Below are 18133 nucleotides of genomic sequence, written 5' to 3' on the forward strand. Positions count from 1 at the left end.
ATGTTTGCAGGATTACTGGAAATGCATCAGGCCCTTTCACATGGCCATTTGCAAGTGGTTGGTTGCATGGACTCAAACTCCTATCAGCACCACCCAGCATGGCCAATGGGACTTGTAGTCCAACAATATCTGGAAGGGCACAGGCTCCAACCCCTGCCCAAGGCAGATGGCTCTCCTCATATACAGGCAATCACATCCCACTTACATATACATGCCGAAATACAATTTCTTCTTGTGTTGACTCCCCAAAAAGTCTGGGGCTGGTCTGTACAGTCATGTGAAAAGGTGACATGTCCAGCTCAACCTTGAATTAGTTTCCAGGAGAAGTAAACCTTAGTGCTGTTCAAACCTTAGTGTCAATGGAGCTTAGGGAGCTGTCCCATATATAGATAGATAGATAGATAGATAGATAGATAGATAGATAGATAGATGATAGATAGATAGATAGATAGATAGATAGATAGATAGATAGATAGATGATAGATGATAGATAGATAGATAGATAGATGATAGATAGATGATAGATAGATAGATATAGATGATAGATAGATAGATAGATAGATGATAGATAGATAGATAGATAGATAGATAGATAGATAGATAGATAGATATAGATATATAGATAGATATATAGATATATAGATATATATAGATATATATAGATATATATAATATTTTATTGAGTTTCCATTTTATAGTATTTAAATACATCCTTATTTGTTATCTTAACTTTTTGCTCATATGAGCTAATTGACTTCCCTCCCACCCGCCTCATGGTTTTCATAATTCATTTCCATGTCATAGCATTTGTACCTCTTCCAATTTAAATTTCACTTATGCCAATTATCACAAATTTTAAATAAATATAAAAAGGTACAGTATTAATCGTTAACATTACAAATCTTTTTATATCAACCCTGCTAGTGTTGTTAATTGTTTACAATTGACCTTCAAATATTGTATAAATTTACTGCAGTCTTTTTGGAAAGCTTGATCACACTGGTTTCAGATTTTCCCAGGGAGCTGTCTCATCCTGAGCCAGGCGATTGGTCCAACTAGCTCTTGACAGACAGACAGACAGACAGACAGACAGGCAGGCAGGCAGGCAGGCAGGCAGGCAGGCAGGCTGGCTGGCTGGCTGGCTGGCTGGCTGGCTGGCTGGCTACAACTCTTCAGGGTTCCAGCCAGGGTTTCTCTCAGCCCTGCCTGGATATCCTATCAGGGACTGAACCTGGGACCTTCCTCATGCAGCGCAGATGCTCCACCACTGAGTTTTGGTCCTTCCTTCTACAAGGATTAGAGAAATTAATGGAATATATCAATGGCTAACAGCAACAATGCCTATACTCTGCCATCATGGTTGAGGCAGTGTGCTTCCAGTTGCTGCAAACCGCAGGAGTGGAGGTTGCTGATGTGCCTGGGTTTTGTTTTTGGGTTTCCCATGGGTATCCGGCTGGCCACTATGAGACAGGATGCTGGACTAACTGGACCACTGACCTGATCCAGCAGGTCTCTTATTATGTTCTTATGTTCTTTGCTTTTGCTGCTCAAACCTGGCACACAAAAAGCCCAGCTGAGAGGATCTATGCCTTGTTTTCCTTTTTTTCAGGTTCATTTTCCTTCAAGAGTATGTCCATATGTTTCCTGCTTTGACCTGCAAAGCTCAAATATACAACTTGGGTGTAGCTGGGTTCTCCCCTCTCCTCCCCCCCCCCCCAAGTATTGCTGCCCCCTCTGTACTGTTTCTTGTTTTGCCGTTGTAGTGTCATTTTTAGCTAGAGAAAGTTAAAAGCCTTCCTTCCCTTAGAAGACACAAGCAAGGAGCCTAAGAGGGTGGGGAAGGATGTCTAACTAAAATGCCTGGATTTGTGTGAAAAGTTCCCTCGCTTTCTTTCTCTAGCCTGGCCCCTGGAACTCTTTTGTGAATGGGGCCAGTGCAACATGTGGCCTTTCACCCCGCCCAAGAACCAATGCCAGACAGCCACACTCAGAGGATTGTTTGTTAATAGTCCAATTAGATAATTGCCATCTTTCACTCCTTTCGCTCTACATTTCCCATAAAGGCATGAATAAGGAGAGCAGCATGAAGAGGGCTTCTGCCCTGCAAGGTGACAAGAAAGGCTGAAGCATGCTCTCTGCACAAAGCCATGCGCTTGAATTGAATCATTGTAGCCTAATCAATGGTCTTATTGGATTACTGGCTGTTGCGGTTCTCAAAGATATTGTAGCAGAGACAATGAAATAGCTGGGAGGGGGACTTCTCCCCTCCCTTTAGTAGATCACGCAGTTGAGATCTCCCTTGCTCTCTCTCTCTCTCTCTCTCTCTCTGTGTGTGTGTGTGTGTGTGTGTGCTCTCTTTCTTTCTTTCTCCCTCTCTCCCTCTCTTTCCTGGATCTCTCTAAATACAAAGGAGGCTTTTTGAACACACACACACACACACACACCAGTCTAGGAGTATGCTCTGCAAATGTTGTTCACTGTGAAGGTGCAGAGAATTAGAAGGGAGGAAGGGAGGGAGTGGACCCAAGCCAAGTCTCTGAATTAAGGAGAGGTAGGAGTTTTAAGATGGCTGGCTGTGGAGATAAGTGTTAAGTAGGATTTCTGCTATTTGGCTGGCGATGGGTGGGGGTGGGGGCTGAAGGGGCACCAAGGCACATCTGCTTTCTTGGATCACTATAATCCCCCACCAAGGAAAATGGCTACTTTTTAGTTGTTGGTGGTGTTCCTTTAGTGGGGTGACTTGGCGGTGGCTGTTTGTTGAGGACCCGAGACTCCTTTCCCACAGCTTCCAGGGACTCCGCATCTATATTTGTTTCCTTGGCCATTTAATTCAGACGTATTAGGCGTGCCTCCTCGGATAAAACCACTCTGTAATCTGGAAGGGTCAAAGGCAAACTGAAGAAAGTTAATAATGGCCGCTAATGGCTCCTAACAATTCAGGCTGAATCTTGTCAAAAGTTTTTTTTTTTTCCTCCCCTCTCCTCTCCCCCCTCTTCTTCTGGAAAGTCTCAGTCGTTTGATTGTGTGTTTCCTGAAAGCAAGGCCAATCATTTCAGTTTATTCACTGGCTAAACTCGACTTGATTGGGGACAAGCATACAAACCACCCATTACGATGTGATATATTATCCAAACAATTTAGTGTATTCATGAGGTAACCTAAATGTGGAGGCTGCAAAATTACCCGTAATCAATTGAAACAGCGAGTGCGCGTCCCTCTGGGTGTCTAACAACCACATCCCCTTCTCTGTAATAAGGGAGGCATTAAATCATTTTAGAGTTGCACTGTTGAGTACCTGATCATTGGGGCGCAGGGAAGCTGGACACTCGCACTAGGACGCTGGGACGGAGGAAGCTGCTGATTGCCTGCCTCTCGATCAGAAGAACCGACCTCTCGCCTTCGAGGGACTTGGCTGTTTACTCGCCGGTCTGACCACGAACCGTGCAATACCCAACGCAGACTTTTCTTCCCTTGCTTCCGACCCCCCCACCCCTTCCAACCTACCCTCCCTCCCTCCCTCCCTCCTCTTTTTTTTTTTTTTTACTTTTTAAAAAACCATATTGCACTACATGTTTGGGAAACAAGACAAAATGGACGTTAGATGCAATTCTGAGATCGAAGCCAACCGGGTCTCCAAGAACGGGCACAATAAAGAGGGCAAGGAAAGCAAAGGATGCGAAGGAAATATTTCGACTTCTTTTTTGAAGGATCCACAAGGGACTTTCTCGTCTTCTGGCGGCTCGGAAGACTGCAGCAAAAACAAATCGAGTTCCGCTGACCCGGATTATTGCAGAAGAATACTAGTCCGAGGTAGGGGTGGAGTTTGCTTGTATTTTATTTTTTTCCCTTTTTTATGTTGTGTCTGCGACTGGAAAATCACTGCTAGCGGACTCTTGCTTTTGTTTTGTTTTTGTTTCAAGCCAAGATTTTGCAATGTTTCCTTTTTATCTATTTATTATGTAGAGCTATTTCTTTCTCCACAATTCCAGGGGCATTTGGGGCATCTAGTTTTGCGGGGATCTGGGAGACTTCCTATTTTCCCATAGCTCAGCATCCCAAGCCTTGCAGCTCAGCTGGGGGGGGGGGGTTCGTGGCTTTCCTTTCCCCACGTACTTCTCGCGGTCGCTTTGCTTAATTGTTTGGCTGCAGCTTCTCTGCCCTTGCTTCTACCGTGCAGGCATTTCTTTCTTAGTTTATTTTTGCGTTGCGATGCTGAACAGACAGACAGATAGATAGATACCTGGGAGTAAGCTCTACCCGACCTAATGGGACGTGCATCTATACTCAGAAGTATAGGATTGCGCTGCCCGCTGCCTTTGGGAAAGGCTGCTAGTTTGACGTGTCAAAAAAGGAAAAAGCGGGGCGGGGGAAGCGCCCTTTTTCCGACAGGGGCTAAAAGGTAGACCGGTGGTAAAGCTCCGTATCAACAAGGGTGCTTCGGTTTTTGCAAGCCTTATGCTCTCCCCATTCTTGTTAAATTTTGGCGAGGGACTGGGAGATTTTGCTTTGGAGCCCGCTATACGTAGCCACACCGGGAAGCTGTGTTTATTTAGGTTGGATCCGTTCCGAAGGGGCTGGGTCGAGTATTTTGGAGGGTCTTTTTTTAAAAAAACAAAACAAAAACGGTGTAAAGTTTCCTTTCCAACTGTGATCATTTTCATAGAGTTTACATTAACTAAAAAACAAGCAAACCCATATAAACTCCTTCCTTTGATTCAATATTTAAACCTTCCCCTTAACTCTACTGTTTTGGGGGTTGTTTGTTGTTTATTTTATTCCTTTGTGGAATATTCTCCTCCCGTCCCTCTAAGTCCGCCAATGCAATAATTTTACAACATTCTTTTTAAGTGTCTGATTTAAATTCCCAAAGTTTGTTTGCGTGTGATAAACGTAAAGAGAAACTTCTCCTAGAACAAAGGGCCCGGTAAACAATAATTAATCCTGGCGCGATCGGTGGACCCCCTGGAAAGCGATCAGTTTAAAACAAAACAAAACTGGAGTTCCTTAGGCTTCGAGACTAAAGATGGGAAGGTAAAATTGTGGGAAAGCAAGGCTGGATCAGCCGGAAGGCAATTGGAATTGAGGAGGTGCTCATAATATGTGGAGAGCTTTTACGGGCAGGGAAAACGGGACCAGGCTTTTTACATGGAAAAAGAGTTCTTGGGTCCTTCAGAGAGGTGGCGGGGGGGGGGAGCCTGCCAGTTTCCAAACAGGAAGGGGGAGCCGGAAGCCGGCCTGCAAGGCGGCCTTATATGGTTAACATGTGTCCTCGCCTTGTGGTTAAAAAGCCAGGCCAAGCAAATATGATCATATCATTGCAAAGACAAAAAATGCTAAGAAGGAGTTGCTGTTGTTAGGCCTCTGCTGATTGGACGAAGCTGGTTCTTACACTAAACCAGCCCATGTTGTTGTCGTCGTCGTCGTTGTTGTTGTATCTTTCCATCCCAGTTCCCTGTCTTGTGATGAAAGTTGGTATTTATTTATAGGCGACGCGCTGCTATTTTAAGGGCCTCCGGATAGAAATCAGGGTTGTGGAGCCTGTGGCCTCCCAGGTGTGATTGGATTTTCACCTCCCATCGGCCCCCCGCCAGTCCAGGCCAATGGTCAGGGGCGATGGGGGTTGTAGCCGTGCAATATCGGGCGGGCCACAGGTTTGAAAGGAGAGTCGCCTCAGCTAAACCAGCAGATGAGGCTTCGCTCTGTCGGTATGCATTTGCCTCTCGGTGCAGGTCCTGAAAATGGGTTCTTGTTCTCCTCCTCCTCCTCCTCCTCCTCCTCTTCCTCGGTCTAAAAGTGCCTCTGTCTCTCTTTGCCAGATGCCAAAGGTTCAATAAGAGAGATTATCCTCCCGAAGGGGCTTGATCTGGACCGACCCAAAAGGACCCGCACGTCTTTCACGGCGGAGCAACTTTACCGGCTGGAGATGGAGTTCCAGAGGTGCCAATACGTGGTTGGACGGGAAAGGACCGAGCTGGCCAGGCAGCTCAACCTCTCAGAAACTCAGGTACAAAATGGGCCAGAGAAACCAAGGGAGAGAGCGGCACCTCCCCTCCCCCCGCCGCGTCCCAAACATCCCGGGTGTGTTGCGCTCAGAGGTAGGTGACGCAGTGACTCCAACGCCGTTGCGCTGGAACGGGAGGGAGCCAGGATCGATCCCCCCCACCTCCCACCCTAGGTTATGAAGCTGCAGGGGGGAATCTACTGACTTGCTGCAACGTAATAAAGCCTAACGTTGGGGTGGCTCCCTGCATGGCTGTGACCAATCAATAGAACCAGCCCGAGTTCAGGCAGGTAGACGCCTTTCCCAGACCTTCCCAGATCCGGACTCCAAATGACTTTTCCGGACACTTTCACTTCCCTGCTAGGGTCCTGAATCATAATTTGGTACCATGCGGGAGCAGCACAGTTGAGACCCCTCGCTTTCCGCTCTCGCACCCACAAACATACGTCTATCATCACGTTTTAAAAAAGGGGGTAGGTAGATTCAAGGTCGGAGGCATTTCACAGTTTGGTCGAGGCCTGAGCTTCCTGGAGGGTGTGGACGCTGCAATTCTAAGCAAGCCTAAATGCTTAGACGGAAAGACAGAGACGCAAAAATAAGAGAGTTGCGTGGAATGAAGGGTGGTTTATGGGAGTTGTTTCCGAGTGAACATGGCGTGTGCTGTAAATCGTTGGCAGGCCCCTGCAAGTGAGTTAAAGGTTGCTGTGCGCGTGTTTATAAAGAAATACTTCTAAAAATTTCTAGACGTAGCTGCACTCCTAGGTGATGACGTCCAGTTACCTGCGCACCGGTTGCCCTGAACTCATTTGCAGTGGGTAGGAAAATGGGAATTGATTTCAGCCTCGCGTGGTGTAAAGTTCGGGTTCTGAAGAACAGGCGAAAAGTGTGTGGAGTGGCAAAAGTACAAAAAAAAATCGGGAATAGGATCGGAATAAGTCACAAAAGTAACTTTTCCAAAACAGAAAAGGGATGCAAAATAGATAGGAGAAGGCACAGCGCTTAAGGAGACCTTTATCTTTCAGGACTGCTTTGACAGCACAGCAATTGTGCATGTTTACTCTGGAGTAAGTCCCGCTGTGTTCATTGGGACTTATTCTTTTGGGTGCCTTAGAATTGGAAGGAAAAGTCTTTCCAACCAGAGAAGGGAGAGGGAAGGGGTTGTTTTAATCTGACCACATTTAATGTCAGTGGTCAGTAGTGATATGAGCAATAGAGCTCCATTGATTCAACCAGGGTCAGGATCCAATCTTGTTTCTTTTACGAGAATTGCGGGGAAAGATACAAGCGGAGTTTTCAGCAGGCCACCGCCTTTGTTATTCCAAAGAGCTTTCTCTCGGGAGAGGTCGCGGTGACTGAACCTGCGCTGGTTTACTTGGAAGTAAGTCCCACACTGACTTCGAGGAGACTTGCTCCCAAGGAAATGCGTTAACGCTGAAGGAGGGCGTAGGGTTACCCAAGTGCCACCGATCGTCCCTGGATTTGAGTGTGTGCGTTGCTAAAATAAAATCTTCCTGAAGGTACCTTTATGCGGAGTTAAGCCTCTCGGTGACCATTTACTTCCCAGTAGATTCAAATCGGAGGCTCCGCAGGACGATTCGCTTGCAAAAAGTGCGCAGGCCACACAGGCCCCTTTGTAAGAGACACCACTGCAATGCTTCTTCGCTGCACTTACTCCCCTGCCCTTTCCTCCATGTTCTTCTATTATGGGGGTGGGGTTCATTCATTCATTTATTTATCTGGGCAGGCCGCATTTGGTCGCAAGAAGCTTCCACGTGGGCTTCTGCAGCGCCATCCTCTCGCGCATGTTTACTTGGAAGTAAAGCTCCATTCGGTTTCCACGGGGCTTGTTCTCAGGCAAGCACGGGGAAGATTGCAGAGCGCAATCCTACCCAGAAGAAGTTCAACGGCATGTGTGCAGAAAGATCTAGTTGTGGGTCATTTAGCTTGAAATGAGCTTTGACCAGACTCCTGCAAACAGGCAGTGAAGGAAACTGACTATCGGAAGCATTTGTTGTAATTTATAAAACAAAACAAAAAACAAACAAACAAAATGGTGGGGGGCAGAGCTGGAGATTTGCAGCGAGTATTTTTTTATTTCACGTCAAACATTGCTTTTTTTCAAATTAATTAATTAACGTACACTATGAATCTGACAAGGTCCGCTTCAAAGGGCCTGTTACAACTTTTAAACCCAAACCCCCTCCCTTTCCTTCAGCCTTAGAACCACTTGCTACAAAATGGGTATAAGTGGGGGAGTTTTAAGGGCGGGTCCCATTCGCCTTGGGGTTGTATAGAGAGTCCCTGTGTATAGCGCAGGAGGCGAGAAGGCGTTTCTGCACAGGAAGGAAATACTGTATGGAAGACTTACTGAATAAAAGAAGAGCCCGAGGAAAAGAGAATAGGATGAGGCCGGGGGGTGGTGGGGGGAGGGAATAATTATATGCTTATAGGGAAATGCTTGCGGGGGAACCTTCAGATTTCCCAGCGCTTCATAAACCATTCCAAGCCGGAAAAAGGGGTGTCCAGGCCATGCTTATTTCTGCGTCCACCTTGAAAATGTGCTTAAGTCTTGTTGCTACTTGATTAGCTAGTGCAAAAGATGTGATGGAAGATGTGCAGGTCCATTTATGTGTCCTGGGGCAGGAAGAAAGAGGAGAAAGTGCGAAAATGTGGAGAAAGGGAGGTGTGATTTTATTCTTCCTAACTGAAGCGTCTGATACAAGTATTATGGAGGGAGGGAAGGAAGGAAGAAAGAAAGAAAGAAAGAAAGAAAGAAAGAAAGAAAGAAAGAAAGAAAGAAAGAAAGAAAGAAAACAACACACCAATCAAGTGTCGTAGGGAGTGGTTTCTTAATTCGTGAAAAGATTCTACAACTGTAATGAATCCTTCTGACAAGCTAATTAGCATTTCTTTGGCTGTCAGATTTGGCCATGTTGGTATGACAAACGAAACAACCTCCGAGGCTAGAGCGTGGCATGTGATATTAATTTGAGTGAAATAATATTTGAAATGGTGGAAAACAGACCTAAAGTCGTTGGGGGGGGCGGGGAAGAGATTGCAGGTGTCTCTTTATAAGGCTGGGGGCGAAAAATGGGGAATAGAGCTGGCAGTCGCTTGCCCAGAACACTCTCCCAGCTCCCTTCGGCACGCAAAAGAGGTTGACGGGAAAATCCAACGCAAACTATGTACGTCTGTCTATCCATACATACAGCCTGCATGCGCTTCCACAGGCGCTAGGAAAACCTCATGCTCCCAGAGATAAAGAAAGTGGAAGGGAAGTTGCAAATTCAGATGACGTCCCACACAAATCTTGTGTTCACGGCTTAAGAGGGAGGCTTAAAAAGGATAAAACCTTAAATCTGTACAACAGAGTTTCAAGAGTGTAGGATCTGAGGCATTACTGAAGTATCACTCATTGGGGATTTTCTTCTTCTCTAAGCAAAGCTTCCTTTCTGGAAAAGATCCTGGTGGATTCCCGGCTCTGGAAGGTTTATTATTGACAGCCAGGTGCTCTTTCTTCCCCATGGAAGTTTCCCTACCGGGGCCTGTTTCTACTTAATTCTTTTTTTTAAAAAAACCACACACACAACCACCTCGCGTTGTCAAAGCGATTCCTTCCCATTCCGCCCCACGCCCACGCCGCATCCTTCTGTGTATAAGTTTCCAATGCCTTTCCTGTCCACTTCACGCACCTGATGAAATGGTAGGCGCTCTCGCCTTATGGAAAGGCGACTCCACAATAATAAATGTGTTAGTCTTTTAAGGTGCTCGAGAGTTCTTTGTTATTTCAGCAATTCTCCACCACTTCAGCAACACTTTTAAGTGCCCAAGATTGCTTGGCGATTCTTATCACGTTTCAAATGGCCACACACGGTCGCTATCTTGCGCGCGCGCGCGCTCACACACAGAGAGACAGAGGCGCGCGCTCTTCTCCCACGTACACGCGCGCCCAATCCCCCCCCCCGGAAATCTCTCCCCCCCCCCATTTTTGCCCAAGTGCCAAGCAAGCAGGATGAGCTCAGGGCCCAGTCTCATGGGGAAAGAGGTGAAGGGAGCTTGGAGAGCTTTTCCATGGTGGTCTGGGTGGGGGGGTGGGATTAGTTTTCCCAACCCTGATCCTAAAGTTGCCCGCGGTTTTCCCTCGCTGACCTTGTCTCTCTCTCTCTCTCTCCCTCTCCCCAACCCCCAATTGCTTCTCTTTGCAGGTCAAAGTCTGGTTCCAGAACCGACGCACCAAGCAGAAGAAGGACCAAGGCAAAGACTCGGAGCTGAAATCCGTGGTGTCGGAGACGGCGGCGACGTGCAGCGTGCTGAGGCTGCTGGAGCAAGGGCGGCTCCTCTCGCCTCCGGGCCTGCCGGGCCTCTTGCCGCCGTGCGCCACCAGCGCCTTGGGCTCAGCCTTGCGCGCGCCCAGCCTCGCCAGCGGCACCGGCGGCTCGGGATCCGCGACAGCGGGCGGCTCCCCGCACCAGCCGGCCGTCAGCAGCAGCGCCGCCGCCGGCCCGGCGCACCCGTCCCCTCCCGGGGGCCACAACCTCTTCAGCCTGCCCGTGCCCACCCTGCTGGGCTCGGTGGCCAGCCGGCTTTCCAACCCTTTAGCGATGGCCGGCTCCCTGGCCGGGAACTTGCAAGAACTGTCCGCTAGGTACCTGAGCTCTTCGGCCTTCGAGCCCTACTCCAGGACGGCCAATAAAGAAGGCGTCGAGAAAAAGGCCCTGGACTGACGCGCGGCGACGCGCGCTGTATTTATATTTATAGTATCTATTTGTGACGGTTATTTATGGAAGACCCTCCACACCATAGGGGCCCCTTCCCCACCTTCCTCTTCCCATCGCACCCCACAGACTCTTCTACCGTCCTCCTCTTCTTCCTCTCTCTGCCGTCTTCCCCAGCCACCAATCCCAGACACAACTTTGCCTCCTGGGGGACCCCCGACTTTTACCTTGCCAGCCCATCAGTTCCCAACCGGAGGGCCTCACAGATTTGACTGGAGGCCTCCAATCGGTGGAACAAATCGATCGGCAGCAACGAGGGTGGAACCCTCCCCGAGCCAGACATTTGTCGCATTGGTGGCCCACGTTAATGTTAGAAATGGGGTTGGGGGGTTAGGGGGGCACTATGGCAAAGAGGGGCGAATAGTGGAAGGAGACACTGTTGACTTCAGTCTGGCTGCCCCTATGATAAGCACCAACTTTTTACATTTTAAAGGGAGTGTATAGGAAAAAGAGGTGATTTTTTTTTAAGGCGGAAGGCTTGATAGGAGCTTAAAAGTGCGTGTGTCCTGCACATGCAGAGAAGCTCATAAATCCAACTGGGAGGCCATGTTTTTGGCTGCTCCACATTGTGTTGGTTCTTCAGACACACCTCTTATTTCAAAGGCGTCTCCCTTTCGCGAGTCCGAGACGAAAACAAGTCCAGGGGTTGCTCTCATGCGTCGTCCTGAAGGTGCATGTCTCCTCCGCCTCCTCCTCTTCCAGTTCCCTATTCTAAACAGAAAAAATATTGAAAATTTAAGCTCACCGGAACAAGGGGGTTGAGGTGAGCAATGCGATCCTAAGCATGCTTACTTAAGAAGTCCCTCTTCATTGGGACTCCCGGTAAGTGCGTAAAGGATTGCACTTTAATTTTAAATTGTACATGTCTGTGTTGGGGAATTACCCTTATTTCAGGTACCACAGCGATGAAGTGACATACTCTTGGAATATTACCCCAGCGATGTTTATGACAGATAAATTTAAGAGAGCACAAAAACTGTGCAATCTGGTGGATTTCAAAGCGGATACGTTGCCAAGGCTTGTGGTCTTCCAAACAATTGTGTCTGGCTCCTAGCCTTTAATTCGTCATGAAGCCCAGAGGCAGGATAATATAAAACACTTTGATTTGGTTAAATCCTGAATGTTTGTACTATAATATATACGCATTAACTATGATTGGCTACAGAAAACTGAGGGGGTGTTTTTTAAGGGGGGGCGATCTTGTGAAAATCCTCACAATACCCTTTCCTCCAGAATCTAACTCCAATCTCTAAAATAAAATAAAGAAAATTATGAATTGCAGGTAAAAGAGAGAGAGAGTCTTAGATGCGATGGCGTCTAAGACCAACGATATTATTTGCCTGTTCCCCATATAAACTGGACCTAAACTGGAAGTCTCGAGTTTTCACCACCTTCCAATTTATTTTCTTACAAAATGCTTACCTTTAAATTCCAATCAACGCGTCTTCTCCGGTTTGGTTTTGTACTGGAAAGAAACCAAAACTATTCTGCAACAATCGTTATTTTACTGTTATTTGCTCCCCCCCCCTCATCCTTCACACAATGTATGTATTCCTGGGTTATTATTATTATTATTTTACATTAAATCCCAGGACTTGAAATTTGTCAGGAAAAACAAAACAAAACTACATAGCTAGTTGGTTTTTTTTAATTTTTAAACAATCATTTGATACGTTGCGTTTACAGACTGTATAAAATATGTGCCACCAAACTTTTTAACCAAAAACTTTTAAAAAAGGAAAGCGGGGGGCAAAAAAAGTGGAATGGTTGATGTAGTGCATAGAATTAATTCTAGAACAGAAAGAGTAAGGAGAGAGCGGGAGAGAACGCGCGCGGGGGCAAAACGGAAAACCCTCCTATTAATATTATTGTAAATTATTTACGTCTGAAGTTTCTAGGCAACTAGTGATGAAAATAATGAATGAATCCGCGGGTGAAGATGAGCTCCCCCTGCTACTAATAGCCCTTGTTCTGAATGTTTTGGGTATTTGGCTGTTTTGTATTTATGTGGTGAGAGTGAAATATATTATATCTATGCTATGACAGAGTTAGCTGTTATTTTCGTCTTCTGTTTAGAAAGCCCCTCCACCCACCCAGTATCAACTCCTGCGCAAAAGGCAAAAGAGATATAGCCTTGCCTAGAGGGGGTCCTGCAGTCAACTCTCATTTTGAAACTATTTCTGCCCAGTGTGTACATCGAAATATGTACTGAAGATGTGAAGGGAGGGGTTCTGTTTTGCATTTTTCTCTTCCTGTTTTCTTTTTCTTTCTGACTAAAAAAATATTTCGACTCCTTAATAACCACAGGAATGGCTCATCACCCAATACGTTGTATTTACTGGTCAATATGCAAGTTGTCTTGTGATCAATTTCCCCATGTTTGCTGGCGGGGGGATTCCACCAAGGAACGATTCTAGCGTCTGTTATCTACTGTACTATAAATAACAAAGAGAGGCATCTAGTGGATTGGGGGCTGCGGGAACCGGGAGGGGAGGGCGGGATAAGGAGATTATTTACATGGAAATCGCCAATAAGGGTATGATCCTAACCTCATTTTCTCTGAGGAAATCGTGTCGACCGGGTTCCTTCTGAGATCGCTGGTGGCCATGTGCGTAGCCAAGTGGGGTGGGGGGTGGGAGGGAGGGAGGAGCAGCTGCCCCCCTCATCAATAAAAATACATAGTTAACTGAGGTTCGGTCCCCCCTAACAAAAGACCTGCCTCCCATAACAAAAAGCCCACCCCCTCCAATAACAAAAATCCTGGTTACGCCCATGGCTGGTGCCACAGAGCCCTAGAAACCATAATGATAAGGTGTGCGTAGAGATATATAAACAGTGTACAATTTCAGTTTGGCTTTCCTTAAGGACTCCGAGGAAATTGACTGGTCCTTATGTCGCGGCTCTCCACAGTCCTTAGAAACTCCATTAGACCAAACTGCGCAATCCGCACCTGATCAGTGAAAAGAGGATCGGTTCGATTTTCAGTTCTTATAGAGGAGTAACTTCCCAGCTGAACCACAAAACAGGGTGGGACCTTAAAAAAAAAAGTAAAGTATATTTAATAAATCGTTTATTTCTTTTATTTCTGGCCAACAGAAAAACATTGTTTTCTTCCCAGTAGGAACTGGGTGCATGACTCGAGCTACTTGTATGAATGCAGTTTATGAATATGTTTCTGGATAAGATGGTGTTTAAGAGAAATCAATGGATCCGAAGGATATGTAAGCTAAGGGCCAGTTTCTTGTGGAAAGGTCAATCGCTCCTGTTTTAGCCCCATATTTTTCCAAAAAGAAAGAAAAAAACCCAGCCCAATATACACACAGGGGTCAGTACCACCTAACCATAGCATGGAAGGATCAGAACCTCAGGCTGCAATCCTGTTCACAGCCTTTGCTTCAGAACAAAGTCCATTGAACTCAGTGGGACTTCTGAGAAAACATGTGGCTCAGTCTGCATGGTTATTTGTGGATTAGTATTTACAGTAAGCACCTGTGCCGCTGTAGATCAGAAAAGCAAATTTGTCTTAGGAGAAAGGTATGTGTGTCAAAGCAATGAGATTGTGCTTTAAGTTAGACTTTTGCCTGCAGGAATCAGACTAAAACTGCTTCTAGTTAAGAAGCAAGTTCCTTGAAAATAAATGGACTGTTTGCAAGCCCATAGTCTTCTTGAGATGAGAGGTGAGGCTTGAGATACTTTAAGGGGATGTTAACAATTAAGGAAAACCCTACTGCCACCAGAATTCACTGTTTCCAATGCTTACACCACTCTCTACTTCCTTATTCTGAAATTATAAAATTGCATGGAATTGCTGGTACCGTAGTTTAAAGGAGCATTTTGTTCTGGGTTTTTTGCCATCTTAGTTTAGAAAAATTAAGACAGACAGGCACACCCACACCCACCCACAACTTCTACAGTAACACAGGTCTAAATTACAAATTTACATGTGCAAAAAACAAACAAACCCTTCACTCTTCTGTAACCAGGCTTCTACATCGCAACATTGCTAATGTGTAAAAGTGCCAATCACATTGACTGCCTAGATGACATGCTTCCATCTAAGTGTCGGTGAGCAACTATTTCCCCTAGATCATGTAGACAAGGATTGGGGAGTAGGAAAAGCTCTTGCGCCATGCTACATTAATTAACATATACTTTCAACATAAAAATAATAACCATGTAGAAAAAATGAACCAGGTCACCCTCAAGGTAGTATTAACTGAGTGACTGACAGCACAACCCCATATATGCCTGCTCAAAAGAAAGTCACACTGAGTTTTGTGGCAGTTACTTCTTCCCACGCAAAATGATTGCAGCCTCAGTATATTTTGGATATGGCCTTTCTTTTAACTGACCTTTTCAGGGCAATGTTTTATTAGAAGCAGAAAACTCCTTTATAGCAAAAAGAGAGCTAGTTGAGAGGTCAGGAGGAAAGCATGTTTTCATAAGTTTGGTAAAGTTCCAGTGTAAAGGTAAAGGTAAAGGGACCCCTGACCATGAGGTCCAGTCGTGACCGACTCTGGGGTTGCGGCACTCATCTCACTTTATTGGCCGAGGGAGCCGGCGTACAGCTTCCGGGTCATGTGGCCAGCATGACTAAGCCACTTCTGGTGAACCAGAGAAACACATGGAAACGCCGTTTACCTTCCCGCCGGAGCGGTACCTATTTATCTACTTGCACTATGACGTGCTTTCGAACTGCTAGGTTGGCAGGAGCAGGGACCGAGCAACGGGAGCTCACCCTGTTGTGGGGATTCGAACCGCCGACCTTCTGATCGGCAAGTCCTAGGCTCTGTGGTTTAACCCACAGCGCCTCCCGCGTCCCAAAGTTCCAGTGTATTCAGGAACTATTCAGGTATAGACAGCTGAGCATCAGTGGACTATCTGAGTTCCAAGTGGGCATAGGAGCTTTGTTGCTGCTGTTGTTTAAATGTCAGAAATGCTGAAACAATTGTGTCCAACACTCTCAAACTGCACATATGGAGACAGTATCACCCCATCATTCAAATTAAAGATTAGAGATAAGTAGGATAGATAGATTGATTGATTGATTGATTGATGATATTTATATACTGTCATTCAATGGGAAATGTTCAGGGTGGTTAACAATGCCATTAAATGCAATAACAAATAAGGCAACATACAACAAAACAATAATTAATGGCAGCATCAAACATGGAAAACAGCCTAAAACTGTAAGCCAACACCAGAGATCTATAATAAACCAAGGAAACAAAACAAAAGTCCTCTTCTGATACTGTAAAGGTAGCAACATAGGTGCCAGGTGAGCATCACTGGGGATAGAATTTCATATATAGGATGCTACAGCAAAAGCCCTCTGTCCAGTCACAATCTACCTTCACCTGCAGTGGGTGTCCATAGGTGAGCTTGACATTGATCTTATTGCCCAGGCAGGCTGATATGGGAGTCTTCTCCAGGTCCCAGTATGTGTATAGCTCTAAAGCACAAGTGGGAAAACCTTTACAGCCCAAGGGCCACATTTCCTTTCAGACAACCTTCCAAGGGCCACATGCCAGTGGTGGGTGCGGCCAGAGGCAAAAGTGGGTGGATCAATGAAGGTAAATTTTACCTCTGTCCAATAGGCTAGTTTCTACACTCTCTCACGTGTCCCTCTCTGTCCTGCGTGGGGCATTACTAGAGTCCAAGAACACATTCCAATCAGGCAAAACTCTCAAGGATAGCAGAAACAGAGGCAGTGAGGTATGTGGCTTGGCGAGAGTTCCAGGGGCCAGATAGAGAAGCCTAGAGGGCCACATACAGCTCCCAGGCCTGCGTTTCCTTGTCCCTGCTTTAAAGGTAAAGGAGAACAGCCAACAGTCAATAGCCCAGACCTGTAACAGCACCCGTTTTTCTTGGTTTTGCTGTGAATAAGCAGTTGATCCAACATTTGAACAATACTTGGTTCATTCCAAGTTATTACCCAACCTGGTCTTCCTTTATTCACAGGTGGGCCATGCAACAAAATAGTGTGGTGTTTCCTCATCCTCTGCTAGATGTGCTCTTGTTCAGGATTCCAGCCAGGCTGAGGCATTGCCTCCTCCAGAAGACCATTCCATCACCCTTCCCAGTTTTCTGTCTTTCTTCTCCAGCTGCTACCTTAAAGTCACAAAATATTAAGGCATAATATTTCCTGGACCAGAGCCCACTTTACCAGATGCATGAAGTTTAATTCTAAATTGGCAGGCATATATATATGCACAATGGGGCATGGGGAATGGAGAGCAGTCAAGTCAGAGTGAAACAAAACACAAAAATAATAGTGATAAATGTGCAAAAGCAACATAGTCACAATGAGAATTGATGAGGCACTGTCGGTGATAGTGCCAGCATCCTGGCATTTCACCAGCTTGTCAATTTGATACATGAAATATTATATCCGATAATATAAATTTGTTAGTCTTCGGAGTGCCACAAGACTGCTTGCTTTTGTTTCAACAAACTATAATGGCAACCCATCTAGAAGTTCTCAATGTTCTATGACTACTAAGCATGCTCAGTCTCAAAGACCTGTTCTGTTTTTGTTTTTTGCCCCCTTAGTTTTTAAAATATATATATTTATATTGTAGAGTTTCCTCAAACATGCTGATACATGCCTCATTTTTAAAAGACTACAGTCACTTGTTGGCACTCACTACCTGAGTTCACATGAAGTGCTATTATTCATAGGATCATAGAATTGAAGAGTTGGAAGGGTATCAAAGGCCATTAGCCCAACCCCCTGCAATGCAGGAATCTCAACTAAAGCAGCCATGACAGTTGGCCATATTCTTTTCCAGTGATTCCAGGCTTCTTGCCTATGTTGATAATCTGCTGGTACTTTCAAGGATATATTACAGATTCAGGAGTCACATAATTACAAGAGCTTATACAAGAGATTGCTACTAACTATGTTTTTTCATAGTTTTAATCTTCCTCGGGGAAAGAAATCAGTACCTAGGACAGCGTCTTCACCCCTGACTATTGATGGTGTGTTGTTAGTCTTCCCATGGAGTGGTGGGTGATGCTTTCTCTCCCAAATCATCTTGTTTGAAGTGTCTGATTCTTGTTTTGGTTTTCAAACGTGATAACCAAGGACTTCACATTTCTTGAAGTCCTTGGATCCTTTTGGATCCCTTCCAGTCGGGATTCAGGCCTCATCATGGGACTGAGACTGCCTTGGTTGCACTGGTCGATGATCTCCGGCGGGCTAGAGACAAAGGTGAGAGCTGTTTCCTAGTTCTGCTGGATCTCTCAGCGGCTTTTGACACCATCGACCATAACATCCTTCTGGACCGTCTAGAGGGGCTGGGAGCTGGGGGCACTGTTATACAGTGGTTCCGCTCCTTTCTCCTGGGCCGTG

The 18133-nt window shown here is 45.9% G+C and overlaps 1 protein-coding gene across 1 annotated transcript; it reads left to right on the forward strand.

The window, feature by feature from the left end:
• The first annotated feature begins 3550 nt into the window (after window positions 1-3550).
• On the forward strand, window positions 3551-12823 carry VAX1 (ventral anterior homeobox 1). The gene is made up of 3 exons (XM_053389076.1): window positions 3551-3810; window positions 5817-6004; window positions 10207-12823. Exons 1-3 carry the CDS (start codon window positions 3570-3572, stop codon window positions 10723-10725), a joined length of 948 nt encoding a protein of 315 aa, XP_053245051.1. The 5' UTR covers window positions 3551-3569; the 3' UTR covers window positions 10726-12823.
• The last annotated feature ends 5310 nt before the right edge of the window (window positions 12824-18133 follow it).

Source organism: Podarcis raffonei, chromosome 5 (assembly GCF_027172205.1).
Source record: "Podarcis raffonei isolate rPodRaf1 chromosome 5, rPodRaf1.pri, whole genome shotgun sequence".
NCBI classification, from domain to species: Eukaryota; Metazoa; Chordata; class Lepidosauria; order Squamata; family Lacertidae; genus Podarcis; species Podarcis raffonei.